The 25154-nt window shown below is 43.8% G+C and overlaps 4 protein-coding genes and 1 long non-coding RNA gene across 9 annotated transcripts; 2 read left to right on the forward strand and 3 right to left on the reverse strand.

Annotated features, from left to right (window-relative positions):
• Positions 1 to 579: 579 nt before the first annotated feature.
• Positions 580 to 5604, reverse strand: LOC124196278 (transcription factor 25-like). The gene is made up of 12 exons (XM_046591216.1): positions 5343 to 5604; positions 4867 to 5281; positions 4473 to 4797; positions 4260 to 4414; positions 3917 to 4187; positions 3775 to 3859; positions 3550 to 3714; positions 3430 to 3485; positions 3183 to 3338; positions 3045 to 3123; positions 931 to 1077; positions 580 to 865 (listed from the first exon to the last, which is right to left on the reverse strand). The coding sequence occupies exons 1-12, from the start codon at positions 5502 to 5504 to the stop codon at positions 761 to 763; spliced, it is 2121 nt and encodes a 706-aa protein (XP_046447172.1). The 5' UTR covers positions 5505 to 5604; the 3' UTR covers positions 580 to 760.
• A 231-nt stretch (positions 5605 to 5835) lies between these two features.
• On the forward strand, positions 5836 to 17660 carry LOC124196272 (serine/threonine-protein phosphatase 4 regulatory subunit 1-like). Of its 2 annotated transcripts, XM_046591207.1 has the most exons (10): positions 5836 to 6181; positions 6469 to 6543; positions 7181 to 7286; positions 11688 to 11800; positions 13298 to 13446; positions 13530 to 13676; positions 14576 to 14746; positions 14845 to 16464; positions 16547 to 16835; positions 16928 to 17660. In XM_046591207.1, exons 1-10 carry the CDS (start codon positions 6175 to 6177, stop codon positions 17092 to 17094), a joined length of 2844 nt encoding a protein of 947 aa, XP_046447163.1. In that variant the 5' UTR covers positions 5836 to 6174; the 3' UTR covers positions 17095 to 17660. The 2 variants fall into 2 exon arrangements, with proteins under 2 accessions (XP_046447163.1, XP_046447164.1); XM_046591208.1 differs by lacking the exons at positions 5836 to 6181; positions 6469 to 6543; positions 7181 to 7286 and adding an exon at positions 8413 to 9245.
• Positions 17661 to 18108: 448 nt separating this feature from the next.
• LOC124196279 lies at positions 18109 to 18793 on the reverse strand. Its single transcript, XR_006875636.1, has 2 exons — positions 18684 to 18793; positions 18109 to 18620 (listed from the first exon to the last, which is right to left on the reverse strand). It is a non-coding gene; the product is annotated as an uncharacterized LOC124196279 (long non-coding RNA).
• A 244-nt stretch (positions 18794 to 19037) lies between these two features.
• LOC124196276 (DNA replication complex GINS protein PSF3-like) lies at positions 19038 to 20240 on the forward strand. The gene is made up of 5 exons (XM_046591215.1): positions 19038 to 19169; positions 19275 to 19413; positions 19481 to 19610; positions 19674 to 19814; positions 19883 to 20240. Exons 1-5 carry the CDS (start codon positions 19061 to 19063, stop codon positions 19970 to 19972), a joined length of 609 nt encoding a protein of 202 aa, XP_046447171.1. The 5' UTR covers positions 19038 to 19060; the 3' UTR covers positions 19973 to 20240.
• On the reverse strand, positions 19980 to 25002 carry LOC124196273 (hepatocyte nuclear factor 4-gamma-like). Of its 4 annotated transcripts, none has more exons than XM_046591210.1 (9): positions 23839 to 25002; positions 22291 to 22660; positions 22134 to 22228; positions 21946 to 22061; positions 21432 to 21578; positions 21237 to 21366; positions 21053 to 21172; positions 20742 to 20978; positions 19980 to 20657 (listed from the first exon to the last, which is right to left on the reverse strand). In XM_046591210.1, the coding sequence occupies exons 1-9, from the start codon at positions 24146 to 24148 to the stop codon at positions 20320 to 20322; spliced, it is 1863 nt and encodes a 620-aa protein (XP_046447166.1). In that variant the 5' UTR covers positions 24149 to 25002; the 3' UTR covers positions 19980 to 20319. The 4 variants fall into 4 exon arrangements, with proteins under 4 accessions (XP_046447166.1, XP_046447165.1, XP_046447168.1 ...); XM_046591209.1 differs by having other exon boundaries at positions 21432 to 21602; positions 23839 to 24994; XM_046591212.1 differs by having other exon boundaries at positions 22291 to 22567; positions 23839 to 24988.
• Between the last annotated feature and the right edge of the window lie 152 nt (positions 25003 to 25154).

The raw sequence follows: 25154 nt of genomic DNA on the forward strand, positions 1-25154 counted from the left end.
CAATTAGGGAGCAATTAAAACGACAGGGGAACATGTTCACTTTCTGACGTTCTTTTATAATTTTGGTTGTTGCCCTTATACTCGCCACTTGGCAAAGCTATCAGTACATTTTTTTTCGGTCTTCAATTATCGTACAGCGGCGAGACCTGATCAGAATATTCAAATTTATTTTAACGTAACATAAATTATTCACATTTTTTTTTTCATCCACGAAATCTATTTAGAATAGTTGCTCATTTTCCGTTGCGATGTTAGCGGTGTAACACGACGCCAGACTATTCATCTTCATAATGGGTTCATCTTTCATTTGATCCTGCATCATTTGAACCCGATGAACCTAAGCAGTCAAAAATCAGGTCCATTATATAGTCATAAATGTTTCTTTAATTTTTGGCTCATTGTGAAAACCTATTTGCATAATAATAGTATAAAATATTTCATAAAAACTTGCACAATGAAGGTCACCGTGTCGAAAACAGACCACCTTTCAAAGCAAAATGAATACCAATATAAAAATAATTCGGAAATCGGTGCTTTCTTTTAAGAGTTAACTTTCAAGTGAGTCTTGTATTTATAATGTAGGGCCTATCGAAAACAAATGTATTACAAAATGTTACATTTTGATACATTACTTCAGTACCCAGCATTGAAGTTAACTAAAATTTGGACGGAATAACAATATTCGAATAAATGGAATGTCGATTTTTATGCTTCACAATCCCCAACGGGGATGGGTTTGCTCATCATCTAGACGGATCACCTAGAGAACATTGGAAAGGCAAGACGGAGCGTTAAATCCGTTATGATTGCAAGCAACAGATCTTAGATTGGAAAGACTACTCCATTGCTTGCCATCATCAAACACCTGTAAAATACCCCCAAAATTAATAATCAGTTGGAAATATTATTAAAGTTAATAGTAATTTTCACCTTATCATAAACAACCCACGGGACAAAAGTGAGAGTAGGTTGCAGAGTTAAAGTTTCCGTTCCATGCGCCACAGCCAATTCTTGGCCCTCGCTAGTCTTCGTGCAGGTGTCAATCGGTGTAAAGTCCAAACCGGCTAATTCGGCGCACTATATGAAATGGAAATATTTATAAAATTTCTTCAATTTTCATTCGGAGAATCCCGTACTAACCTGAGCTCCAGAAGTTGGTGCTCTCATCAGACACGATGCGTAGTTCAGCGCCTTATTATTGAAATAGAATTTAGTTTCCCAAGCTTTTATGAAACCCACATGTACATTTCGAAAGAGATACCTGAGTGTTGTCTTTACTGTATTTGATACCGCAGGCGTGCAGGATATTTCCAGTGCACTCAGCCGAACCGTGTTGACACTTGAAGGACCATCCACCCGATGAGTTTTGGGAAAACTACAAACAATTGTCAAGTTCATTGTATAAACAGGCAATTTCTGATTGCAACAAAGAAATAATAATAACGGGACATAGGACATACGCTTGCTTTGCCAAAAGGGATCAGCCTGAGGTTGACGAAAGAGGAGAGACTTTTCCATTGCGGCGCCAACTGATTGACCAAGAAGGCCCGGCTGTCGGGACACAAGGACTCGTAGTAGACGTCCAGATTCGTTCGTCCACTATTTCCGAGCTATTAAATCATCAAAACATTATGAAGGCACAGTCACGACTCACGAGTAAGAAATTAAAATCCAAACTGTCAACTAGATAAATTGAGCTATGCGAGGATGGAATGGCAGAGAAAATCATTTTTAAAGTTTCAGCTGTGTGACAAAACAAAAAGAATAAAACCCAACAAATATTTGAGGTTCAGCCGGAATGCGACGTGCGAGATTGATGAAATTCTTCGAGCAAAATAGTTGCCTACTATACAATTTCTATCACTTCCCTGAAATTCTGGCGTCAAGGTAGTTTTCAATACCTCCGCATGATTTCCAGCGGGGATGGCGCAGTCTATTGACCTTGGGTCCATGAGCCTTGCCTCTCCCCGGAGCTTTTTTTTCTTTTTTTAATTATTTCTTTCCTCTTATGTTTTTCTTAGGTGTTGTTTTGTTTTTACAATTTTAAGGTTAAACGAGAAAAAGGGGCGTGCCAACTTGCAAGGAAAATATTACACAATTTTTTTACAACACTTAAAATAACAAATCTTATAAATTAAGAAAAACAAGAAAATTATTAAACAATGTTTTACTTTAAATATATGAGCCAATTAAAATTAAAAATCTGAAATTAATTGACAATAATTAATTGTTATGCAAAATGATTACCCCAGCAGTGTTGACAAAGCTGACGCACAGCAAGGCAGAGGCTAACAAAAACTTGAACATTTTGGCAACTCACAAGGTGAAGTCTACAAGAAAGTTGAATTCAAGCACCGTCTGCAAGCACGTCCACTCTCTCCCGGAACTTGCTGAGCAATGTCTGCATATTCGAGCGAGCCGAACGACCAAGGCTATACATGTTATCCACTCCTCGATTCCTATTCTTTTCGCCTCTCACTGATCAAACAGGTGTGCTGAAGTGAGAGTCGAGCTGGACGCCAGCTGTGAATGTTTTCACGCGTGCATTGTAAACGAAACAACGGATCTTTTTTTTTTCAAATAATACAAAATTGTCCCAACAAAAAAGACTATTCTTCGTTGAAGTTGGCGCCAATAAACTGAAACTAGAACAAATCCATTACGATATTCTGGACAAAATCGAGGTCGCCAATTTACAGCTAAAATGTGCTGTGCTCTATTTCCTGGTTGAAACGCCCGTTGGTATCAGAATTTTCAAGGCGTGGCACTTGAGCGCCAAAAAAGTGCTACCCAATTGAACTAAAATACCAAAATGGCCATTCTGATCTTATTTCATTGAAGGCAGACTTACAGAATAAGGAACAACAAATCGTGTTACTTCCACCCCAGTGTAAAATAAGAATAATGTAACAAAATTGTATAGTACAGACACACTGCCATCAGTCAGAGTGATCGTCTTCATCATCGTTTGAATCGTTGAAAGGAAGATCGGGAAGCTGAATGTTGCTCAGCAAGTCACGCATGGCCGCCACCAATGTGGCAACGCTCTGTTGAAGATTGGCTCCCGCTCCTTCGGCAGCAATCTCTTCATTTTCTTGCAAATCGACATTGGCACGAGGAGGTCTGCAACAATTAAACATGTTGAAATAATTTTAAAAAATCAAATAAAATACAAGGCATACCTTCCAGGTTGTCGCTGAACGGCTTGTTGATTATTAACAACTTCCTGCGGATTAAAACCGGGTAAGAGTGACCGGAAGAACGAACTGATCAAACCTCCTTCCAACTGGCTGGCGGCTGTGGCATTATTGGTTCGAGTTGGTCGACTGTAGCTCGAGCTACAGTAATTTTATATAAATTTTATAAATTTATTTAATTTAATAATAATAATTTAATAATTAATAATTTCTATTTTTTACTATTACTTACACCGATTCTACAGGCGGTAGAGGATCAAAAGACATGACTGAACCAGCTGCCAGTTCCTGGATGTTTAAACAAGAAATAAATAAGAACGCTTCTTATTTAGAAAAGTATTTTGAGTTGAACCTGGGGTAGCGTGGCGGTAGCATCTTTGATATCTGACAGGAGAATATGTCGGTAGATATTTCTTGGCGTTCCTTGGTAGCGCGTTTTACGCTTTTCCTCGTATTCTAGGGCAATCGAAGGCTGGCGATCAACCTCATTTAAACAGCTGTTGGCGTTTCGTTCCAACTATAATTTTAGAGTTGGTTGTTAATACAAATTGATTTATGGCAACACATTGTTAAATACCCAAGGAAGGAGTTCAGCATCTTTCCAAAGGTGAAATGAGCGTCCGATGTACAGTTGAATTAAATTGTTCAACGACGGCGAATGACTACGCATGCAAGCAATTAATACTTGAACGCGAAATATTTTAAACTTGGTTACGTACCTGAAAGGTGTTTTGGGTGAAAAGTACTCGTGTCTGACTACTCTAACGTCAGCTTGAATGGAGCACTTATCTAACAAAGGAATTAATACTCCTGGGAACATTAGCAGGGCCTGTTTAAGGTATTCGTCTGCAAGTGGAAGGCTTTTGGGGTCAGTTTTTGAATGGTAGAAGTGGGCCAAAGCAATAGCGAAAGCCATATTAGGCAGTTGGGACAAATTTTTCTTGGATTCAAAGAATCCAAAAAATTCAATGAACCAAGAATATTCACTGGCTTGAAATAAAGACGTCAAATTAAACGAACGATTCTTTTTACATTAAAAAAAATTAAAAAAATGCGTAATACCTTTGATGGCGTAAAAGTCTATCATCAGAATAACTGCCAAGGGATCGGAATCCAAATCCAATGTATAAAGAAGTTTACAAAATTCCAAAGCAGTTCGGTAACATCCTCGCAAACCGATGGAAACCAAATGTTTGAATATGGCCAAAAATAATGCCCTTGAAGTAAACCAAATATGTGATTGAAGTGTAGGACAAAAGTCTGAAATAATTATACCTGTTTTCCTGTTGCTTATATTCGAGGCGACAATTTCCGGATGCCAAATTGAATGAAGGATGAAAAGCACTTTCAAGAATGTATAAGGCTCGCTCGATGAGTTCTCCTGCCATTTGCGGGTCTTCACTCATTCTGCAGATATCAGACAGCTGGATCAGCGAGTCTATATGGTATGGATACATATTCACAAGTGCAACAATATTTGTGGGATTCAATGAGCTGACAGCCTCCCAGAAATCGTACTGTATTTGACGATACTCTTTGTTGTGCTCATATTTGAAATAGAAACAACCATCCTTTGTTTGATCCAAACTCATTGAAAGTCCTAATATAAAACATGAATTCAACATCATATTAAAATTCATAAAAGATCTTTTAACTTCACAACACAAACCTGTTTTTCTTATTTGGGACCAATTGTCTTTGGAATTGATTAGCCATGTTGACTTTACATAAGCCCTCCCCCTGGCTTTCTTCTTTTGTGCTGAAACCACCACTCTGCTGCCAAAGATTTTCTTCAGCTCATTGTCAGAATTAAGATTTTTTTGTTCTAAACTGAGGACATTTTTAGCAGCAACTTGTTTGGAAACTGGCGTCTCATGGCCATTTGAAGGTGCAATATTAACTAGAAATTCATTGTCCAAATCATCAGCATCATCATCAAGCTGTGCACTTTGCTTCTTCTTCTTCTTGGTCTTTTTCTTAGGTTTGGTTCCTGTTTGAACTATGTGTGATGTGTCTTCTTCCGATTCATCAGGAGTGGGTGGTTCTTCGACACTTTCCTTGTCTGAGTCGTCACCTTCATGCAACTAGGAGAGTAAACAGGATGAATTTTGAATCACATTTACATGACACGATTATTTTATATACCAAATCAAACATATTGATGGCGGGTTTCTTCTTTCGATTTCCATTGACATTTCTTATGACAGGCGCATCATCAAGCTCCTCTTCTTCTAGTTGTAGGCTTGATGCCAATGTTGATAACTCATCCTTTTCTCCATGAATTTTGCGAAGCTGTCTATTTGACATGATCTGTATTTAATAAATTGCAAATCAGAAAAACAAGATATCGCTCCCGATATAGTAATCGTTTGGACAGTGTGTATTTTGGGTTGTGGGCCCACGTAATCGTCTGCATGAAACAAACCATCTAGCGGTCAAAAAAGCACTTAATTATTTTTGGAATTTTGGTAAAGTAGTTTTCGTGACTTTTCGATGCACTATTTGATTTTGGAATCAATTTAAAATGATTTTATGGTTGTGTGGTATTTATTGAAATGATTTTGATACACTTTTGGTCAATATTTCGTAATGGATGATTGCTACCCATAGTGTGCTGCCACCTGGCGCTTTTCACATTCGAAAAACGCTCAGTCAAACGCTTTCTGTCAAACGTGTAAAACCCTAGAAATTTGCCCATCGTGCTGAATGAAAATTCTTGTGTGCTTGATGTTTCGTTTTATCAAAAATGATTTCATCCGACCTTGGTGATAATGACTCAGTTATTGGTAACCGTTTGAACTGATTGGAAAAAGAAACGATTCTCCCACAAAACTTGGCTCAACTGAATTGTGCATTTATTTTATGTGCTTGGGAAAAAAGGGCATTGAGAGAAAAAAAAAGGAGGCAGCAAACGTAGTAAACGGCGCCTATCGGCAAAAGACTGAAGCTCGTTTCAGTCTGTACTGGTGCTCCCATCATGGCGGGTTAGTTGGCTGTTTCAGACTGTCAAATTTCATTTTTTTCCCTCATCTAGTTTGCTAGTTGTTAGTCATTCTCATGTTTAACCTAACTAGTACCATTGATATTGTCTGATTTGTAAGTAAAAGGCTGTACTTGTTGACTTTGCAATGGCTGCTCTCGTGGTACCATGTAGTCTAGGCGATTACGGACGTGTAGTAGAGTAGAGAGAGATTGTGTGTTGCTCAAAGTGTTTGGTTGGCGTGGTGTGTGCTGAAAGCGTGTTGATTTTGATCTTATTTATCATTGTCAGATGATCCACCTTCGTCCTCGCCACCGGAGGAAGATGAAGAAGAAGATGAAGACTCGAAATCATCGCAGCAACAAGGTAATAAACCCGAAATTCTTGTCGTTTTATTCCAGCCCGAAAAATTCCTCAGTCGGCGGTGGCATGTGGTTCGTCGATTTTCGCGTTACTGGCGCGACTTCTTTCTCTTGACAACAGTCAACAGCAGCAGCAGTTGAAGAGAAAAACGGCATGCCTGTTTTTTCACGGTTCAAGTGGCTTTTTTCCCTCTCATTTTTGTGTAAAAATCTTATCTTGAATGGAGTAGAGGGAGAAGAAAAAGAGGGTAACAGGAACCTTGTTAGTAGGGGGGGTTATTGGCGCCAAAAAAGAAAATGCCAGGCCTGGGCCGCATTGTGTTACACACAGCGCCATCATTTTCATTCTGGGAACAAACATTCCTCTCTCTCTCCCAAAAAGATTTTTCCTTTTTGTTTTTTTTTCTCCTTTTAAAAATTCTTGACGTCGTTAAAAAAAAAAGTCGTTGGAATGTTTTTCCGACCGATTTCTCTCTCCCCCCCAACACTTAACGTTATTTGGAAACTGTTGTGTGGTATTTTCTTATTTAAAAAAAACCAAGTAATGAAGTTTTCAGTCTTTTTTTAAAATGTATGCGGAATGTTGCCAAAATCTGCAACTTTTATTTTTTTGGCTAATAAAACTTAAAATTTTTCTTCAGATGATGAAGGCGATTCTTCTGAAGAGGAAAGGAGTTCCAGCGGTCGTGAATCGGTTTCAATCACGGAGATGGAAGCCTGTCTGGAGAACGGCAACGCTTTCAACAGGTCAGTTCAAGAAACATGTCCTATTATTCTGTACAAAAAGCTTAAGGCTAAGTCATCTAGAGATTCCACTTTTAACTAGTTTTCCGGCTCAAAAGAAATGAATAGCTTTTTCGAGATGGATTAAAAAATCTGTCACTTTAATGAATAATGGCACCTGCTCCGAGTAAAAACCCTCCTTTTTAGTAATCATTTAGTATAAGAAGCATATCTCTCACATTCCGATTGAAATCTGTTTGAACACGTCCATATTGGGTTTGTATGGCGTGATAGATTACACGACCGATAGCCCAACGAATTCTGGTAAATCTGATAGTGAAATCATGACTTTTAATTAATAACGGTCCGAAACACCTGCCGTTGAGCATCATCCACCTGGTATTATTATTAAATTCATGTTTTGACATTCAACGCTGTATGGACAACACTGGGACAAATGACCTAATGAAGGTGGTGGTGGAGGCCTGCTGTTGGTTGCGTGCGCAGTTACACGACGCCTTAATAGTGCGTTACTACTCGCTTTTTTACTCCAATGTTGACGGTGCAGCCTTTCCCTCGAGCTCTACTTCTCCCATAGAATAAAAACTGCGTCATTTGCTCGTGTACATTTTTTGGCGGGAAAGTCGATCGATGGAGATAATTCGATTTTTTAGTCCCTCCACTCGAGCATGTTGTGTGTTGTGCACCGTATCATTTTCTTTTATGGTTTCATTTTATTTTGGTGGTGGTCGTTGGTAGGCCAGTGGATATAGTTACATCGGCCAAAAAATTTTGAAATTATTTCGGCGCGCTCGAATTATGACGCACGCCCTTGGCCTCAATTTTTATATTTTTTGGTTGAGCCTCTCTACGTCGTCGTCGGTTGTTCAGGTCAATCCTTTTTATTTTCTCTCGCCAACAATTTCCACGAGATGGTGCGCCGATCGAAAGCAAGACCGGAAGTGAAACTTGGAAGAAGAAGAAGAATGTTGGCGCCAAAAAAGTGAAAAAGGAAAATTGAGAAGAGGAAAAACGGCCGATAGGGACGCCATTCAAAAATGTTTAGGGGGTGAAAAAAGCGCCCGAGGCATAGTGATGTAAGCGCCTCTCGGTGGCCGTTTGGTGAACGAATCCCCCCTCTCCACCACCACCCTCTTTTAAGGCGATGGAATGGCCGCTGTTTGTGCACCAATCGCCATGGGGCGATTTTTTTCTAGTCTGCAACGTGATTGGCCACCTCGTCTCCCACCCTATGTGGGCGGAGTCTGGTCTGAAAACGCACCCCTAGAAAACCTTAGATACGTACGCACACACGGGCAGAACACGTTCTCCTGCTCCCACCCCACACTCTCCACTCTTTTTCCGTCTTCGTTCACTCGCGTGTGTGTGTGTGTGTTGGCTCGGCGTGTTGTATTCAACCCCCCTGGCGGTCACTACGTCGTAGTACATTTCGGCTATCGTCGTCCGTGTGTGTGTGTATGTGTGTATGTGGTTGGAGACGTTTTGAACTGCAGACAAAAACAGCCGAAATTCTTGTGCCCGCGCGCACAGAGTCCTTTTTTTTCGTTTCTGACTATTCGTTCAACAACTTTTAACAGACTTGATTGGAGTGTGTTTGTTTCCTGTGACGCCATCGAAGAATTACTAGCCGAAAAAAGTGATGGACGCTATGGCAGGGAGACGCACATTGGGGGTGAAACAAAACTTTGGACGAGGGGGGAGTTCAAGACCGGAAGCGCGTCCCTCCCTCCCTCCCTCGTGTGTGTGTACGTGTGGTGAGGAGTAGCCATCTGCTCCTCTTTTTCTTTTTACACACACACACACACACGTTCAGCTGCCATGTTGGTTTCATTCGTCGTAGGCCTTTGGGGTACGTCGTCGTCCAAGTAGTCGGAGCACCACCCACCAGCCCTCCCGATGGCGCTACTTGATTGACTACTAACCCCCCTCCAGCCGACGCGTCTCCCGACCTTTTTAATGATGGTAAGAGTTGATGTTTTCTCTCTCTCCTTCCCCATGCTGGCGTTTGTTTTGACGATGAGTCAGGCCTCCTCCTCCCTTTAAATATATTTTCCGGTGGCGTCGTGTGTGTGACGTCATCCTGTGAATGGTATTGATTTATACCCTGCCTCCTCCTCGCAACAGCGACAAAATTTCCTTGGCCTTGCGCAATGGCGTCCTCACGTGATGAGACTCGCGTGTGTGTTGACATTGCCGACGCCGATCTAAATCGCACGTCAATGAGGAAACGTACTCGGAAAAAAGTTTCTTTCCCCCGTACAAGGCGTTGGGACGGAGAAATTCCTTTTCTCTCTCTACATGCCCGCCTCTTTGCCCACAGGGTTCATGTTTGACTGCATTCCTCAACCAACCCAACCAGCCAGCCTCCCTCTTTCTAGTTGGCTTGGCCGAGATACCACCGATTGATCCGTCCCCTCCATATAAAAATAAATAAATACTTGACCTAATCGTCTTTGGAAACCCCAGCAAAAATATTTTAAAAGTTCTCAGGTGTCGCTTCTTCCGGTTTCCGTTGTGTGTGTAACGCGAGTCGACAGGAACAAGTTTTTTCGGTGCGTCTTTTTGGAGAGAAAAAAGAAAATGGCGCGCGCGCCTCAAGGTGCAAGACCGGAAGTCGAGGATATTCCACGGGTTTCTCTTCTCTGGTTAAAAAGAAAAAGGGTCACATATATTTTTCAATCGGTTTTTTGGTTAAAATAAATAAAAAAAATTTCGTTGTGGCAGCAGCAGCCATCTTGAGGTCGCAAGAATGCTTATCTCCTCCGTCTTATATATATATTTTTATGTATGCGAGGAGAGAGAGGAAGCTGTTAGCCATGGGCGCATTCCTGTGAACCGAGGGGGGAGAGATGAGCCGAGCAGCTGGAAGGGCCAAATTCTCTTCCGTTGGGTTTGGTGGTGGTGGTAGGCTTACCCCTAAAGCTCTACTCTGCCATTGGCTTTGCCACTATTCTCTTACCCGTCGTCGTCTTTCTCCGATTTCAGCATCTTTTTCCCCGTTTCTCCTACAACCCTGACCATCACTACAAGAAAATCTTAGGCAATCTTGTTACCTGACGATAATGATAATTTACTTATCTCGGCGACACAAAATGGGGTCCAGGGCTTCCCACGGGTTTTCGGTTTCTTTCCAGTCATAAAACAAAATGGTCGCCCCCCTCCTCTTCAGTTTTTTGGGAAAAATCAAAAGGGAAATGGCGGACTGGCTACCACCACCTAAACGATGGAATTAATCAACTTGATTGAGAGTAATGACTGTAATTTCAGCATTTTTCGGATGGTTCGATCGGAAAGCATCAATTAAATAATTTCAATTCCCATTGACAGAATTTTCAAAAACATGGTTGTGTGTGTGTGTAGGGTGGGGAACGCGTCGCCGCCATTTTGTCGAGCCGTGAAAAACGCGTACAAAATGGCCGCCGACTCCATTTCCCAAGTTTATACGGCGTGCCGTTCTTCAGAAATTTGACGATTATTTTCAACTGTCGAGCGCTAAAATAATGAATTTCTTTTCAATATCGACGTTGTCATCTGGATGCGGGTTGTTGTTTTTTTTCTTCTTCTCCCGAAACCATCTGGCGATCCCGGGGAAAATGCTCTGGCTGGGGTTAAGGACGATCCATCACCTCTTCTTTCAGCAACAAACAACATGGTGGAAATTTGAAAAAGAGAATTGGGGTGAGAGAGGGGGAGAAAAAGAAAGAAGAGGATTCGTCGTCGAATGATGGGAGGGTGAGAGTGGGGCCCTTGGGGTAAATATAGAGAAGAGGGGGAACTCACCCTCCGCTTCTTCCCTATTTCGCCCCAAGGCTTCTGCGGAAAAATCAATACTTTGACCTCCTCCCCTCTCTACTACGTTCTCCCCCCCTGTCTGTTTGTGCAGCGGCCATAGGTAAAAACTTGAAAAAGTTGTTGGGTTCATCAACAAAAATATATATAATACTACTACTACTACCAAGGTAGTAGTAGTTTAAGCGCATAGGAGTTGATCCAATAGAAAACCGAGTAGGTAAACCTATTAGCTCAAATAACCATCCGTCGTTTTGGACTTTACCAATCGATATCAGTCGAAATAATTTGGTTGCACGTTCAATTGTTGTAGGAATAGTGTTCATTTGTTGAAAATAATTTCGAATCGAAAATGTTTGGCCTATTGGGTGAAATAGCCACCTGAAACGGTTTTGCGCGCCTTTTAATCCTCTGAAAATGCATAGGCCGCCACCTGGTGTGGGGTTTTGAAACCACTCGGTGCAACCCACCCCGATCGGCCAATAGAAATCGAGCCAAATTACAAATAGAACGGAGAAATAAAATGTCTTCTTCTTCTTAAAATAAAAAGAAGAAATCAGAGAAATGACTCAATAATAATTCCTTGTCTTGATTTCTATATTTATAACAACACAGGGAGCTGGTGGCGCGTGTGATTTTAGAAACGCTGCGTTCGATTCCCGTTCCCGATGTTCATCACGACCTACGCCGAGTGTTGGCCATCATCTCACGCCTGGGCGAAGATTCAGGTATGACTGTGGGGACGACGACGAAAATGTCTGTGTGTGTGTGTGTCGCCCAAAATAATCATCATTATCATAACAACAATGCGGGGTCGCGATTGGTTCTGGACGGAGACAAGAAGAGGCTCCCGCTGATGGATGGGTTCCAGAGTGTAGTTAGCATTTCTCTTCCGTCGTTTCAGGCGCGCACGCGTTTCGTGTCAAATCTCCTCCTCGGCCAGTTCTTTTTTCGAACGACCAAGTGACTGTGTGGTGGAGGGAGACTATTCTTATTTATAGAAAAAAACATCAGGCTAAAGGAGCGCGCGCTCTAGGAGAGATGGATTGGGTAACTGTGTGCTGCTGCTGCTGCTCGACTATTCCGGAATTGGATGCCCTTTGCCAAGATGTTTGGCGGGAGGAGGAGGAGCTTTGGTCCAGTTTGTGGGTTTCCTTCCTCATTGGTCCAATTCGTTTTTCTCTCTTTTTTTTCCGGGCAGCCACAAGAGTTGATTAGACTCTCCGGAATACAGGAGCAAGGAGCAGCAGCAACAGCAGTTGTCGCATCGAGAGAAGAAGACGGATGCGCTTCACTGATGCTAATTAAAAAATACCCGAGATTGGGAAGAAGAAGAAGAAGAGGGGGTGGGGTGAAATAACTTTGAGCTCTCCTACCTAAACCTTATAGATAGATAGTGGCATGCCACCACCACTAGTACACATTTCTTTTCTTGTGTGTGTGTGTGTGTGTGTGTGTCCCGGAATAAAATTAGTGGGCAAGGATCGTAGAGTGTTTTAGTATCGCTTCCGCGCTCAGTTGCGTCACACCTACACAAAAACTCTCGTCTCCTTCCTTCCTTCCACTCGGGAGCGCGGACGGCGGCTCCTTCCGCACTCGACAGTTCCGGTCTACCCCAAATGTCGATTCGAGGTTTGATGTGTTGTTGTTGTTGTTGTTGTTGTGTCATTTTTGGTCGGGTTGGAGGGGGGAGAAAATCGATTTATGCTCCAGTTGTAGTCGTAGTGCGTAAGGAGCCATGTGGCCGGGTTGAAACGACGTTGTAGTACAGCTGGCCGGCCCTCTTGCGGTCCAGACCAAGTCTCGAGGTATCTCCTGCAAGTTGCAGCAGCCGGGATTGTGTGTGTCGTTTGCAAGTAGAGATGCGATTGGTCTGGGGAGTGTCGCGCGTGCGGCACTGTTGTTTGAGCTTCGCACGTGCGCTCCAACCCTCCTTCTTCTTCTTCTCCCCTCTTGCGACGTTCATCCATCAACGAGTCTGCCAATGAGTTGCGTCTCCCATGTTCTCATTATCTCGGCTTCTTGAAGCCACCCTCCTACTCCTAATGTCTACCCAAGCGGAAAAGGGTTACGTCTTTGACGTGACCCCCCGGTCGTCGTACTACTCGTAAAAAAGGAAAAATTTCCCCTGCGATGAGCGGAAGTTCGTTAACGTTGATGAGTGTCGAGAAAAACAGAAAATGGAGGGAAAATGTGTGGCTCAAACTGAGATTTTACTTTTGCAGAGCCTTCAGTTCGGGCTGAGCTGATGGAGCAGGTGCCCCACGTGGCCATGTATTGCCACGAAGAGAAAGATGAACACCAATGGATGCACTTGGTCCCTTCGTTTTTACTTCCTTTGGTCGTCCGCTACCTCACCGACGTCAACAATCAGGTTGGGTTTTATTCATTTTGCCTATTTTATTTTTATTTATTTATTCATCGATTGGGTTTATTTTTAATTCACGAATGGAATAGGTTCGTAAAACAGCTCAGGCCGCCCTTTTGGTGCTTCTGGAACAAGAACTTGTGGCTCACAACGACGTCGAAGATCAAGTCTGTCCACTTTTGCTCATGTTGACCAATTCGGACGCTCACGATGATTTCCGAACAGAAGCCGCAGCTGTAAGTGTTCCATCTCTTGTCCTTTAATTCAATTTTGGGGGGTTCTATGTATAAAATGTGCGTGAAAGGCATCGGCCTGAAAGACATGGGTAGTGAGATGTTGGCCTGGTAGTTCCTCACCTCTCACTACTTTGTCGTTCATGTCGTGCACTTTTCCAAATCTTCGCTCATTTTACAATCGCCGTTTCGACCGATTTCGGGCCGTCAGAGTCGACTGGGAAATGCTATCGATACGATGAAGTTTCCGCGCGAAATTTCAAAAGTCATATCACAGCCAGCTTTGACGAGCCGGATATCGAGTCTCATTCATCTTTCGTCTAAATCAACACGGGGAAATAATAATAATTTAATACGAAAAAAAAAAAAGACATTTGACGCAATTGCGCCGCTCGTCGGAAAGGCTGTGGTGTGTTGCCATTTTACAATTTCATATCACAGCCATTCTAGATGCGCGGAGCTGCCGGAAGACGCAGAGAAATTATTATTTGAGCATCGAGTTTGGTTTTCGCTACTACGTGCCGCTCGCAAAGTGGCTGTCATGTGTCCCAATTTCAAGTTCAGCGTTTCATATCACAGCCAGCTTTGATGAGCGGGACGTTTTGTGGCCTTCCTCGGAAAATCCGGTAAATCATCGAGCGGAAGTGTTGTGTAACTCTTGTTGATTATGTCACTGTTTTTCCAAGGGTGTCGTGTGTATTAGCTTGTCAGAGTGGTTGCGATGTGCGTCATGTTGTACTCGTATCACAGCCAGCTTTGATGAGCGCTACGCTCGACTTGTTGCATCAGGAAAATGTTGATTTTAACATGTCACATTGGGGGTTTTTGTCTTTTTAAAATAAAAATATAAAGCTCGCCATGTATTATGCTAACTCGGCTGATGTTTGTTTGACACCCCAAAGTTGATGTGTCGGATGGCACCGCTGCTGGGCGGTGACCTGTCGCGCCGTGTTTTCCTCGAAAGATTTGCCGCTCTGTCGGCAGACGGCCTCTTTCACGTCCGCAAGATCTGCGCTGCCAATTTCGGAGAGTTTTGTGCGGTCGTCGGTCAAGAGGTCACCGAGTCCATCCTGGTGAGTTTTTTCATTTTTCTTTTATTTTTAATTCTATTCAACCGGAAACGAGATGATGATAATTATTTAAAATGTCCTTTTCTCTCTGTTTATAACAGTTGGACAAGTTTTATGCACTGTGCCAAGATGAGCTGTGGGGTGTTCGCAAAGCCTGCGCCGAAGTCTTCATGAGCCTATCGCGCGTCGTCTCGGCCAGCAAGAGACGCAACGACCTGGGCAGTCTCTTTGTCAACCTCCTTCAAGACGAGTCGCGTTGGGTTCGAATGGCCGCCTTCCAGGCCCTGGGTCCTTTTATTTCCACCTTTTCACGGATGGAAACGGAACGCGAATCGACTTCGACTTCACTGTCGTCGTCGGCCACGGCCGAAACAGCCGAAGCCGAGCCGGTCGAATCGGATTTTAATTCTTTTTATTTCTGGAGAGACCCTCTACCGCAATTGAATTTGATGCCTCCAACCACCAACAACCAAGGCGATCCGTCGCAGCCTCTTGTCTCATCCGAGGCAGCAAACAACGAAGAGTCGGTCTCGGATAGCGTCGAAAAGGCACTAGAGGATTTGATGGCTCGTGTCGAGTTGGGCGGTGGAACAACAGCAACAACTATTGAAGCCGCTGCCGCTGCAACAACTCAACCAGCATCCGGTGAACTGGTTCCCGAGCCAGTTCACGCCTTTGACTTGAGGAGAGTAGCCTGTCAGGAATTATTAGGAGCTCCGGTGGCTGCCAGCAGTGGTAACATCGTTAGCTCACCACCCAATACCGCCGCCGATGAGGGAACCAACGATTTGTCGGCCGAGTCTAAACCGACGGCCGCCGACGGTTCGGTCCAGCCGACGTTACTCTCGTCTAGTGTCACTACCTCTTTGGCGACCGTCATGTCGTCGGCTTCGTCTCTGTTTCAACCCAATCTTCTTTTACCACCCGCCTACGTCAAGAGTAACGCCACCACGACGACCAGTGCCAACAGCAGCAGCAACGACTTGTCCACCACCACCGTCTATTCAAATTCATTTTGCCCCTATTATTCACCGCGACGGCGTTCAGACGGAGGCAGCATGAGCGGCGGTGGCATCATCGAGGCCGGCCGCTCACGACCCTACAGTCCCTACGGCTCGTCTTCCAAGCGCTCGTCCATCACCCTCAGTCAATCGGTTGTACCGCAAAATCTGATGGACTATTACCTGCAGATGACGGACCCTTATTACGTGGAGACGGTCGACGCCGAGATCACTCGCCATTGCGCCTACAGCTTGCCGGCCGTCGTCTGCACGCTGGGCAAGGAGCACTGGCCGCTGCTGCGCGATCTCTACACGACGCTGGCCTCGGACATGCAGTGGAAGGTGCGCAGGACTCTGGCGTCGAGCATCCACGAGATTGGCGCCATTTTAGGCCAAGAGGTGGTGACGCAGGACTTGTTGCCCGTCTTTGATGGTTTCATCAAAGACCTGGACGAGGTGCGCGTCGGCGTTTTGAAGCACTTGAGCGATTTCCTTGGCTTGCTGGCCGAGAAGGAGCGCCGGAGTTATCTGCCTCGCTTGGCCGAGTTCCTCAAGCTGGATAACGAACAGAATTGGCGCTTCCGTCAAGAGTTGGCCCTGCAACTGCAGTCGGTAGTGGCTCTCTTTTCGCCCGCCGACAGCGCTCAATCCATCTTGCCACTAGCCTTGACTCTGGCGTCGGATCGCGTAGCCGCCGTCCGTCTCCCTGCCTTCACACTCGTAAGTATTTTGCTTCCATCCATCCGGCCATAGCAGCAACACGATAGACACACATTTTTTTAAACTTTGTTCTTCCTTTCAGGTTAGTCAAATAATGAAGCAGGTGTCGGAAAACAGCTGGGCCGACGATGCCGAATCGATGCTCACTCCTCTTCTTGCCGACCTAACGACCCGTTTCTGCTCCGGCAATCGCTGGATGCTCCGACAGAGCTACGTCAACATCTGCAACCAGCTGGTGACGGACCGCGCTTTGCCGCTGGAAGAGTTTGGTAAACTTCTTCTGGCACCTTTGCTGGCGCTCAAACAAGACCGCGTGCCCAACGTCCGGCTCGTCTTGGCCAGAGTCATCAATTTCCAGCTCAAATATCACGGTTAGTATTATTTGTCTTTCAATTGTTTTTTTTTTTTGTTTTCAACACTTGGTGTGTGGTACTACAATGTGTTTGTCTTGAATTACCAACAGAGTTTTTCGCTGGATCAGACAGTCCGTACCGGGAATCGCTGGACGAGACGCTCAATCAACTGTCGGCCGATGAGGATCGTGACGTTTCGTACTACGCCACAGTCAAACGGAATCAGACGCAAATCAATTCATTGGATCTTCCGACGGAGGACAACAACATTGCGTGATAGCCCCAATTCAAAGAATACAAACACAAAAAAACTGTACACATTCACACACATTTGATTCTTTTTGCATGATGCCAACACAACGAAAAACAAAACTTGTCGACTCCTCCCTTCCATCCTTTTTTCCTCCTCACCTCTTCTCTTATCATCTTTGATCTCTTTCGTTTTTTAAATAATCAGCCCCCCCACTAACACAAGGGAGTTCCCCCCTATAAAAAGTCTTGGCGCGGATGAGTGTTGCTGTGTGGTGCCTTGTACAAACAAGACGATTACCTGTGTGTTGTGTAAGTAAATCACGCAATTGGTGCGGGAGACGAACGCCCCGATTTAAAAACAAATGAAATTCAAACAAAAATCAATTCATTCATGTTTCCCTCCTTTTTTTAAAAAATAAAAAAGTTTTTCCTTTTTTCTTTTGCAAGTAAAAAATCGTGTAGAGAGATGGGGGGAGGAGGGATTGTTGTACAAGTTGTTGTCCGCTATGCCCTTACTGTGATGTGGTGGTGACCGCCACCTAACCTGATTGGTAGACGGAAAAAAAAATACATCAAAATAATTTTTGCCTACGTGCAACCGCGTTCTTGTCGTTCTTCTTCTTCTTCTGGCCCCAATATCATTTGGCTCCCGAAATAATGGAAAAAATGTGCTCGCTTGGTTTAATGAAGCCATCGATAAAACAAAAGTGCAAACATCTTAATGAGGTACACACGCGAGTCGAAAAAGATTAAAAAACAAGGAGTGGCCCCCGTCTTGTGTGGGTGGGGGAGCTCGTTGTTTACTCGTGTAACAAGAGAAACGGTTCTATATTTATCAAATAAAAAAAGCTGCAACCATTTTCTTTTTTACCATTGCTCTCTCCCCTCGCCCCTTTTTTTTTAAAGAAACAGAGCCAACAGCTTTGAAAATAGATTTTCCTTAGCTGATCGTCAAGACGCGCACTGATGACGACAGACTTTAAGGGAAAAAAAAAGTTATTTTTTTTTTTTAAGGAAAAGTAAAAAAACATGAGACAAATTTTGTGGTTTTTTCTCCATTTATTTATTTTTTAAACGGAAAGACGATTCCATAGCTTCTTCCGGTTGTACTTGAATTGAAAAAGAACTTTTCCATGGGGTTTCTCACGGTTTTACGCCCATTAAGCAAGTCAGAAAAAAAGAAAAACCTCCGACACCATCACGGAATGAATAGCTAATAGAATTCATTCAATCACACCAAATTGTGTGAAAAATGAACTCGCGAGTTTATGTAAATTAAATATCAAAGTGAATAGAGATAATAGCGGGAATAGTTCCGGAGAAGAAGAAACGAATCGAGAGTGGGTGTCTGCGTACCAATCACGTCAAGGGAGCGACGATTGGCCGAAATATCTTTTCGAGACGATATTTCTATTCGAGCAGAGTTGACTCTGCTGCTGCTGCTGCTGGCGCGGTGGAGGAAACCCAAGGGAAGGGCTCCAGGTTTATTTCTGTCTTCCGACGACGCAATCACTTGGCTCGGCTAACAGACAGCACAAGCACAAGCTGCTTCTGTTTGTTGGACAAGTCGAAGCTCGAAAATATGGCGGCTCCTAGTTTTCGACAAGAGATTACCTGTCTCGGAATCCTTGGCGCAATAACTCGCAAATACATCATTTCTCTCAAGTAATTACGAGCCAGGTGAACGGCTGAACGCGTGACTCAGCTCGCCGTCACACGTAGACCCTTTTTTACGATGAGGTTTTTCGGGGGAAATAACTTTAACCAAAACCGTCAAGCAATTTGTGGCATAGAGTCGACCATTTTGGGCGTCTTCCCAAAAGAAAAAAGAAAATGTTGACTGTGGATGATGTGGCAACGCGGTGCAGAGCGGGAAAACGACTGCTGACATCTCGTTGTGACGATCAAACAACATTGAATTCTAATCTTGTCTTTACAATTTTCTTTTCATTCTAATTTTGACTTGTAATCAACTCTTGACGACTTTTATAATGCCTCACTTGCATTTTAGCTATAGTCCAAACTATTTTTCTATAGAAGACATTGTGCTTCAAGATGTCAGGGTGTCTTGCAAATTCGAAGTGGCTGTTCCCAAGTTAGGTAAACAATAGCTTGTTTATTAGATTTTAAGTTTATTGGTTTTTAAATAGTTAATCATGTAATTAAGCTGATTACAAAGTTATATCTCCTTTTCTTCCAATTCAGGTATGCTTGATCAGTCGGCTGACGATGAAAACCTCAAACAAGGAAGCAAAGTAGAATTGCCGTTCTGGATGGTACCCACCCTTCATGCCAAAAAAATTGTAACACTTGAAATTCCAAGGCACTACAAAGTCAATTACAGGTAGTTAAATATCTTGACAAAGTTTCGTTTTCTGGATTAAATCCAATTTCACTTCCAAATTCTATAGACAGATCCTCCAGGCAGACAGTATAGTTGTTGACCTCCACAAATGGGGACCCTATTTCTATGATCTGGGACTTCATGTGGCAAATCTTGAATTAAAGGATTCTCTTGATATCAAGAGGAGCCTGGTTGAGGTTGATTACCCAAATTCTGTTTGCATATAACTTTCTCTAACTACTACAAATTTTTGTGTGCAGACCCTTCGTAACCGTTTGAGACAAATTATGGACATGTCTCAACATTCCACACACCACGAAACAGTACACATAATTGCAAACTTGGATGAATTAGAAAGAAAGTTGTTTGGAGTGGGTCAGTTGAGTTACAGAAGCTACAAGGTATTCATTAATATAGATTTTGATGCATCATTTCTCTATTGTTTTTGTAATCACTTTTGCTTCAATAGGAATGGGTCCGAAGAGAATCCAGCAAGATCAACACAGCTACTCTAGTAGCCAGTCACAGAAAGAGAAAATTTGCAGAAGTGACTGTTTAAGATTCAATTACCAGTTTGTCAGATGTATTTGGCCCCTATCTAATTAACAATTATATTGAGCAACTATGAAGTTCGACACAGTCAATCAGAAGCAATTAACTCGTTTGTTTTTAATAGAAATGACGCACATTTGAATGGAAAAAAAACCCCTGATGGTAGCAACACGATGGATATGTTGAGTCCCTGTTATAGTAATTGTGCTACTCATCTTTGGAAAATATTTGCCGCGCAATTCTCAAATCGAATAGATTATCTCTTAAAACTTTAACTTAACAAAACAAAACCCTTTTTTTCTCTTTTTTTATCATTTTTCTTTCTTTTTGTAAAATTCGGGAACGGTCAAGTATCTATGTGTACGCATTGTCCATTCCTTCCGTCACCTCTTGTTTGAAAGGCTGGTGGTGGTGATTGGACAATCCTCCCAAGGGAAAGGCGTCATCCTCAGAGTCTGGAGACATGGTCAGCGGTGGTCCACGGTCCATCATCATGGACTGATGCCCACCTAATCCGTTTTGCCCATTCAGGAGAGGAAGAGTTGTAAGAGATGGACCCGTTGAGTGTGTGGGAGACGAATCTGCTGAAAGTGGAGCCATTGCGGTCAGTGCAGATGGGACCACAACGGGCGGATTGTACCCGGACGAAGGGGCAGAATTGTTTGCATTACCAACCGATTCAAGTGAAGCTCCTTCAAATGTTGGTAAGATTGTGTGTTTAATCGATCGTTAACCAATTCAAATAACTGTTTTTTTTTTTCAAATTCTATTAATACCTCCTAGAAGCATTTCCTGTAGCAGAGAATCGATGCGGGTCACTCCAAAGTATCTGGCTTGCTGGATCTGCTCAATCATTTGCCAAGCAACTGACTGGAGTGGCGGCAAGGCCAGCAGCAACTCGCCGAACCGACCTCGACTTGCGTACTGTCGATCGGCCACGTAGTCTTCCAGCAACTGTTGAATCTGGTAGCGAATCCCTTTTACCCTGGCCGGCTCTCCCAGACCTTTTGCATCTGGTGCCATCCCAAAGGCTCACGTCAGACTCAAGATTCAAATAGTAAGTTGGCAATCGACGTTTTTTTATTACTAGGATCGAAGAAGACGATGGCCTTGAGGCAGGTGTACTCCGTATCATCCATTTGAATATCTCGTAGAGGTTTCACAATCTCGTCCATTATTCGAATGCCAATATGGTAAATCTCGATCTCTGCATGTTTGCCAAATAGGAATCATTAACAACATCTTTTGGCAATAAGGCAGCTAGTGTTAACCTCCAAGTCCAGCCGATTGTCTGGGCATGATGGAATCGTTGCCCAGTAGAAGAATGTCTCTTAAATGCATAGATCTTCGAGCAACTCCCAAAACGAGGTTTTCTGCCGCGTGGGCCCTCAATAACGCCACCTTGAAATTCGAATTCGACATCATCAAATTGGCTAAAAACGAAATTTTTTTTAAAATGTGTCTACCTGATCATCCAGTGGCAATTCGCTGAAAACGGGGATGTATTTGGCCCATTCGACCAAGAAGAGCAACTGCTGTTTCATTGATTCGCAAACGTCGTTGATGGTAGCCATCCGTTTGCTGTTCAAATCGTAATCGTTGACGGCTGAGAGCTGATTTAAATACAAATTTTCACACTAGAAAGGAAAGAGTTGATCGGGAGAGGGACAAGGAAAAAAATCGCAGCACATTCGCACAGATTTTTTTTATTTTTCGCAAGAGAGTGAATGATAGTAGTGTGTGTGTGTGTGAGAGAAAAAAGATAGAAACGAGAAGAAAAAAAATTGATCAAACTTGAGCAAACTGTTAGTGAAATTATGAGGCGGTTGTAGGTCAGTTAAAGATGCGATAGAAGGAAATGGGCGACAAACGGACAATTGACAAGCAAGCGATTCCCAACAAAGAGTTGGGAATTTTTATAAGGTTATAATTCAGATTTAAGGGGTTTGACGAATAGAAATCAAGTAACCAAATTTTTACCTGTCGGCTCATGGTTTCGGCATTGATGAGAACACTTATGGTCAACCCATTGGCAGAAACCGGTTCTTCGTAACTCGGTCGACGACTGCTGATTCGATCTCGTTCGTTTTGAACGGCTGTTGTGACACACAAAACGATTGTATATTGAATGTTATTTGACACTTTTTTATTTTTCTAGCCAGTTATACCTTCTTTCTTCATGCCAGCTTTGAAGCATTTGCCAAGCCGGCAATAGCGGCATTGATTCCGTTTATCTTTGTCTACCACGCAATGACGATTGAACCTATTGGATGAAGAAAGTTTTGAAATGCTTTTAAAAATTTGTAATTATTAATGATTAGATACCGGCAAGTGTAGACGTGATTTTTCCTGACTGATCGGCGGAAGAATCCTTTGCATCCGTCACAAGAAGCGGCTCCGTAATGCTTGCCGGTGGCCCTGTCTCCGCAAATGGCGCACCAGGTGGCGACGGCGGCGACAGCGCTGCCGCCGATGCCGCCGGTCACGTTGCCGTTGCTACCGGTCGGTGAACTGGACCCGACGCTGTTGACGCTTGACGCTGGTGCCGGAATCAAGGAGCCGGATGCCGTCACCGACAACTGTAGCGAGCTGGCATCCGTCACTGGAAACATGACACGACCACCATCGATCGGGTTATCATCAAAATCCAACGGATCCTCCCCATCGTAGCGCATACGTAGCAATTGTAGCGTCTCTACGCCGGCGTAAAACCGTTCATGATTGAGAATACGAATGCCAACGAAAGGGAGACGGAATAATGTATCAGACGGAGGAATTTTTCAGGCAACCAAACGTGCGGTAGCATGCTGACGAAGCCAACAACGAGTGATGGCCGATTGCGCTATTATCTACGCCGCCCATCTCTCTCCACCAACACATAAATGGCCAAGTGTTTGTTTGTTGGCATCTCTCTCTCTCTACTGGGAGATTTTATTTGGCTGTTTTGTGTGTGTGTGCGGTACTGGATTTTTGGTTTTCACACAACGGGCGACTGAACATTATACCCCACCACTTGCGAACATTGGAAATTGTCATGGCAACAAGGACCGCAACATCTTGAAGCATTTAAATTCTTTTAGAATAATTGAGCAAAGACTTGTTTGGGTATTTTATTTTACCGAATTGTCCGAGTGCTGCTGCAGCATTGGATAGCCAAAACGCCCGGACGCGCTAACTGTTTGGCGTCCGGCTTATCGCGCACAAGTTTATTCCTTGACCACCACCCCCTCTTTTTCCTCCTTTTTTTATTTTTCTTCTCGTCTCTCACCCACCCACCTCTCTCTCGGCTCTTATCGCCACTGACACATAGTGGCCTCGTCGTCGTAGCAAGCGGCCCTGTCTCAAACCTTAGCAAACGGTTTTTTTTTTCGTGCAAGAAAATCACGCTGGGATAAATTTCGAAACACACTGACGCGCACACAGAGTACATGTCGCAACCCTTCAGACATCCATCAGCTAAAGTTTTGTTTTTCCTTTTTTTTTTGGATAAGATTCTTTCGTTTTTGTTTCATATTTTTCTCGGGCGATAAGAAATGGAAGAAGAAGAAGCTCATCTATACTACATGTGATGACTGGCTATCAGTTGAAAAGATGACCAAGCAAAGCGCGGCACTATCTATGGCTGAGAGAGACAGTTTTTGAATCAACATTTTCTTTTTTTAAGGCTGATTATTGACCGACTTGGGCCACAGAAGGGAGAGAATGGCTGGCCGGGCAGATAAAGCACATAGAAACGGATGCATTATATTCGAGCCCTGGTGACTGCGTGCATCCATTCGATAAAATGCCACAAATGATTTTTCTAATTTTCGGAGGAATTCCATTTGACCATGACAAATTGAAAGAATAAAGATTGAAATAATTGTTATTTACCTGGGTGTTGTGGGCTGCTGCTGTTATTCATGTTAACTAACGCGGCGGTCCCGCCTCCGAGAACGGCCGCATTCTGGACAATAACCGAAGCGGCCGGATGGCTGTAGTGTTGCTGCTGTTGCTGTTGCTGCTGCTGTTGGATCCCGCCAGCGTTGACCACAATCGGGTTCACATTGCGGATGCTGTAGTGCTGCTGCTGCTGTTGAACCTGGACGTGGCCGGCAGCTCCAGTAGCACGGGGTGTTTCCTCCCGCGATGACTCCATCACGGTGAACGTTGAACGTTGGAACGGCTCGCCAATAAAAACCATCCAAATACAAAAAAAAATATTTGTACGTCGTCGGCGTCGTCGTCGCTCGGAAAACTTTGATCTTTGGACACCGGCTGGCAGAGAACGGGCCAAAAGGAGTTGATTTGTTTTGTTTTTTTCAGAGCTGGACCATCATCTCGTCCATCACAAACACATTCAGTTGCTCTTTTATTTTTCCCCTTACAACTGGACAGCAGACAGGACTCCAAACTACAAACTCCTAGTCGCACATTGCACTTTGCCTTTCGCGCGCGATGCCTCTCGTTCCAGTAAGGAGCCCAGCAAAGCGACGAAAGGGTCAACTTCCAGTCCGCTGGTTGCGCCCGCTGTGTGACTATATAAACGACACGACGGTCGCCCCCCTGCCACACGGTGACTGCCGACGGTGAGCGCACACTTGACGGAATGCTGGACTGCACTGCTGGGCTACTAGGAGCGATGAGCCGAGTCTCAGAGTTTGCCGTGCGTCAGTAGCCCGACTGGCCAGCACCACGGATCACATCACTTTTCCCAAGTCTTGCAGCCTCGCTTTCGGCTCCCTGCGCTTTTTTTCCTACACACACACACACACTTAAGGATACACACGCTCACACACTCACTAGGAGCGCGCTCTCTGATAACGAAGCTGGCCACTTCCCCTTCAATCCCAAACTACTGGACGTGTCAAATGGCCGTCTAATGTGATCATCTTACTCCCCTCTTTTCCTTCTTCTTCTTCTTCTTCTTCTTCGTCGTTTTCCTCTCGTCTAATCTCTACGAGCGGATTATCATTCGAACTGTGATGATGAATCGATTGAATGGCATCGATCGATTTGCCAGACCGTCGGCATGAGCGTCAATTGTTTGTTTTTTTCACGACATTGTTGCACACAAATGGCAATTTATATTTCCAGTTATAGTATAAGTTTCCAGAGAGAAACGATCTGATGAAGAGATTGTGTGTGTGCTCAATGTCTGCCTGCGGGGGCGTGTTTTCTTAACGGCCAACTGACTAAGTGGCCACTCA

The sequence above is a fragment of the Daphnia pulex genome, chromosome 6 (genome assembly GCF_021134715.1).
Source record: "Daphnia pulex isolate KAP4 chromosome 6, ASM2113471v1".
Classification (NCBI taxonomy): Eukaryota; Metazoa; Arthropoda; class Branchiopoda; order Diplostraca; family Daphniidae; genus Daphnia; species Daphnia pulex.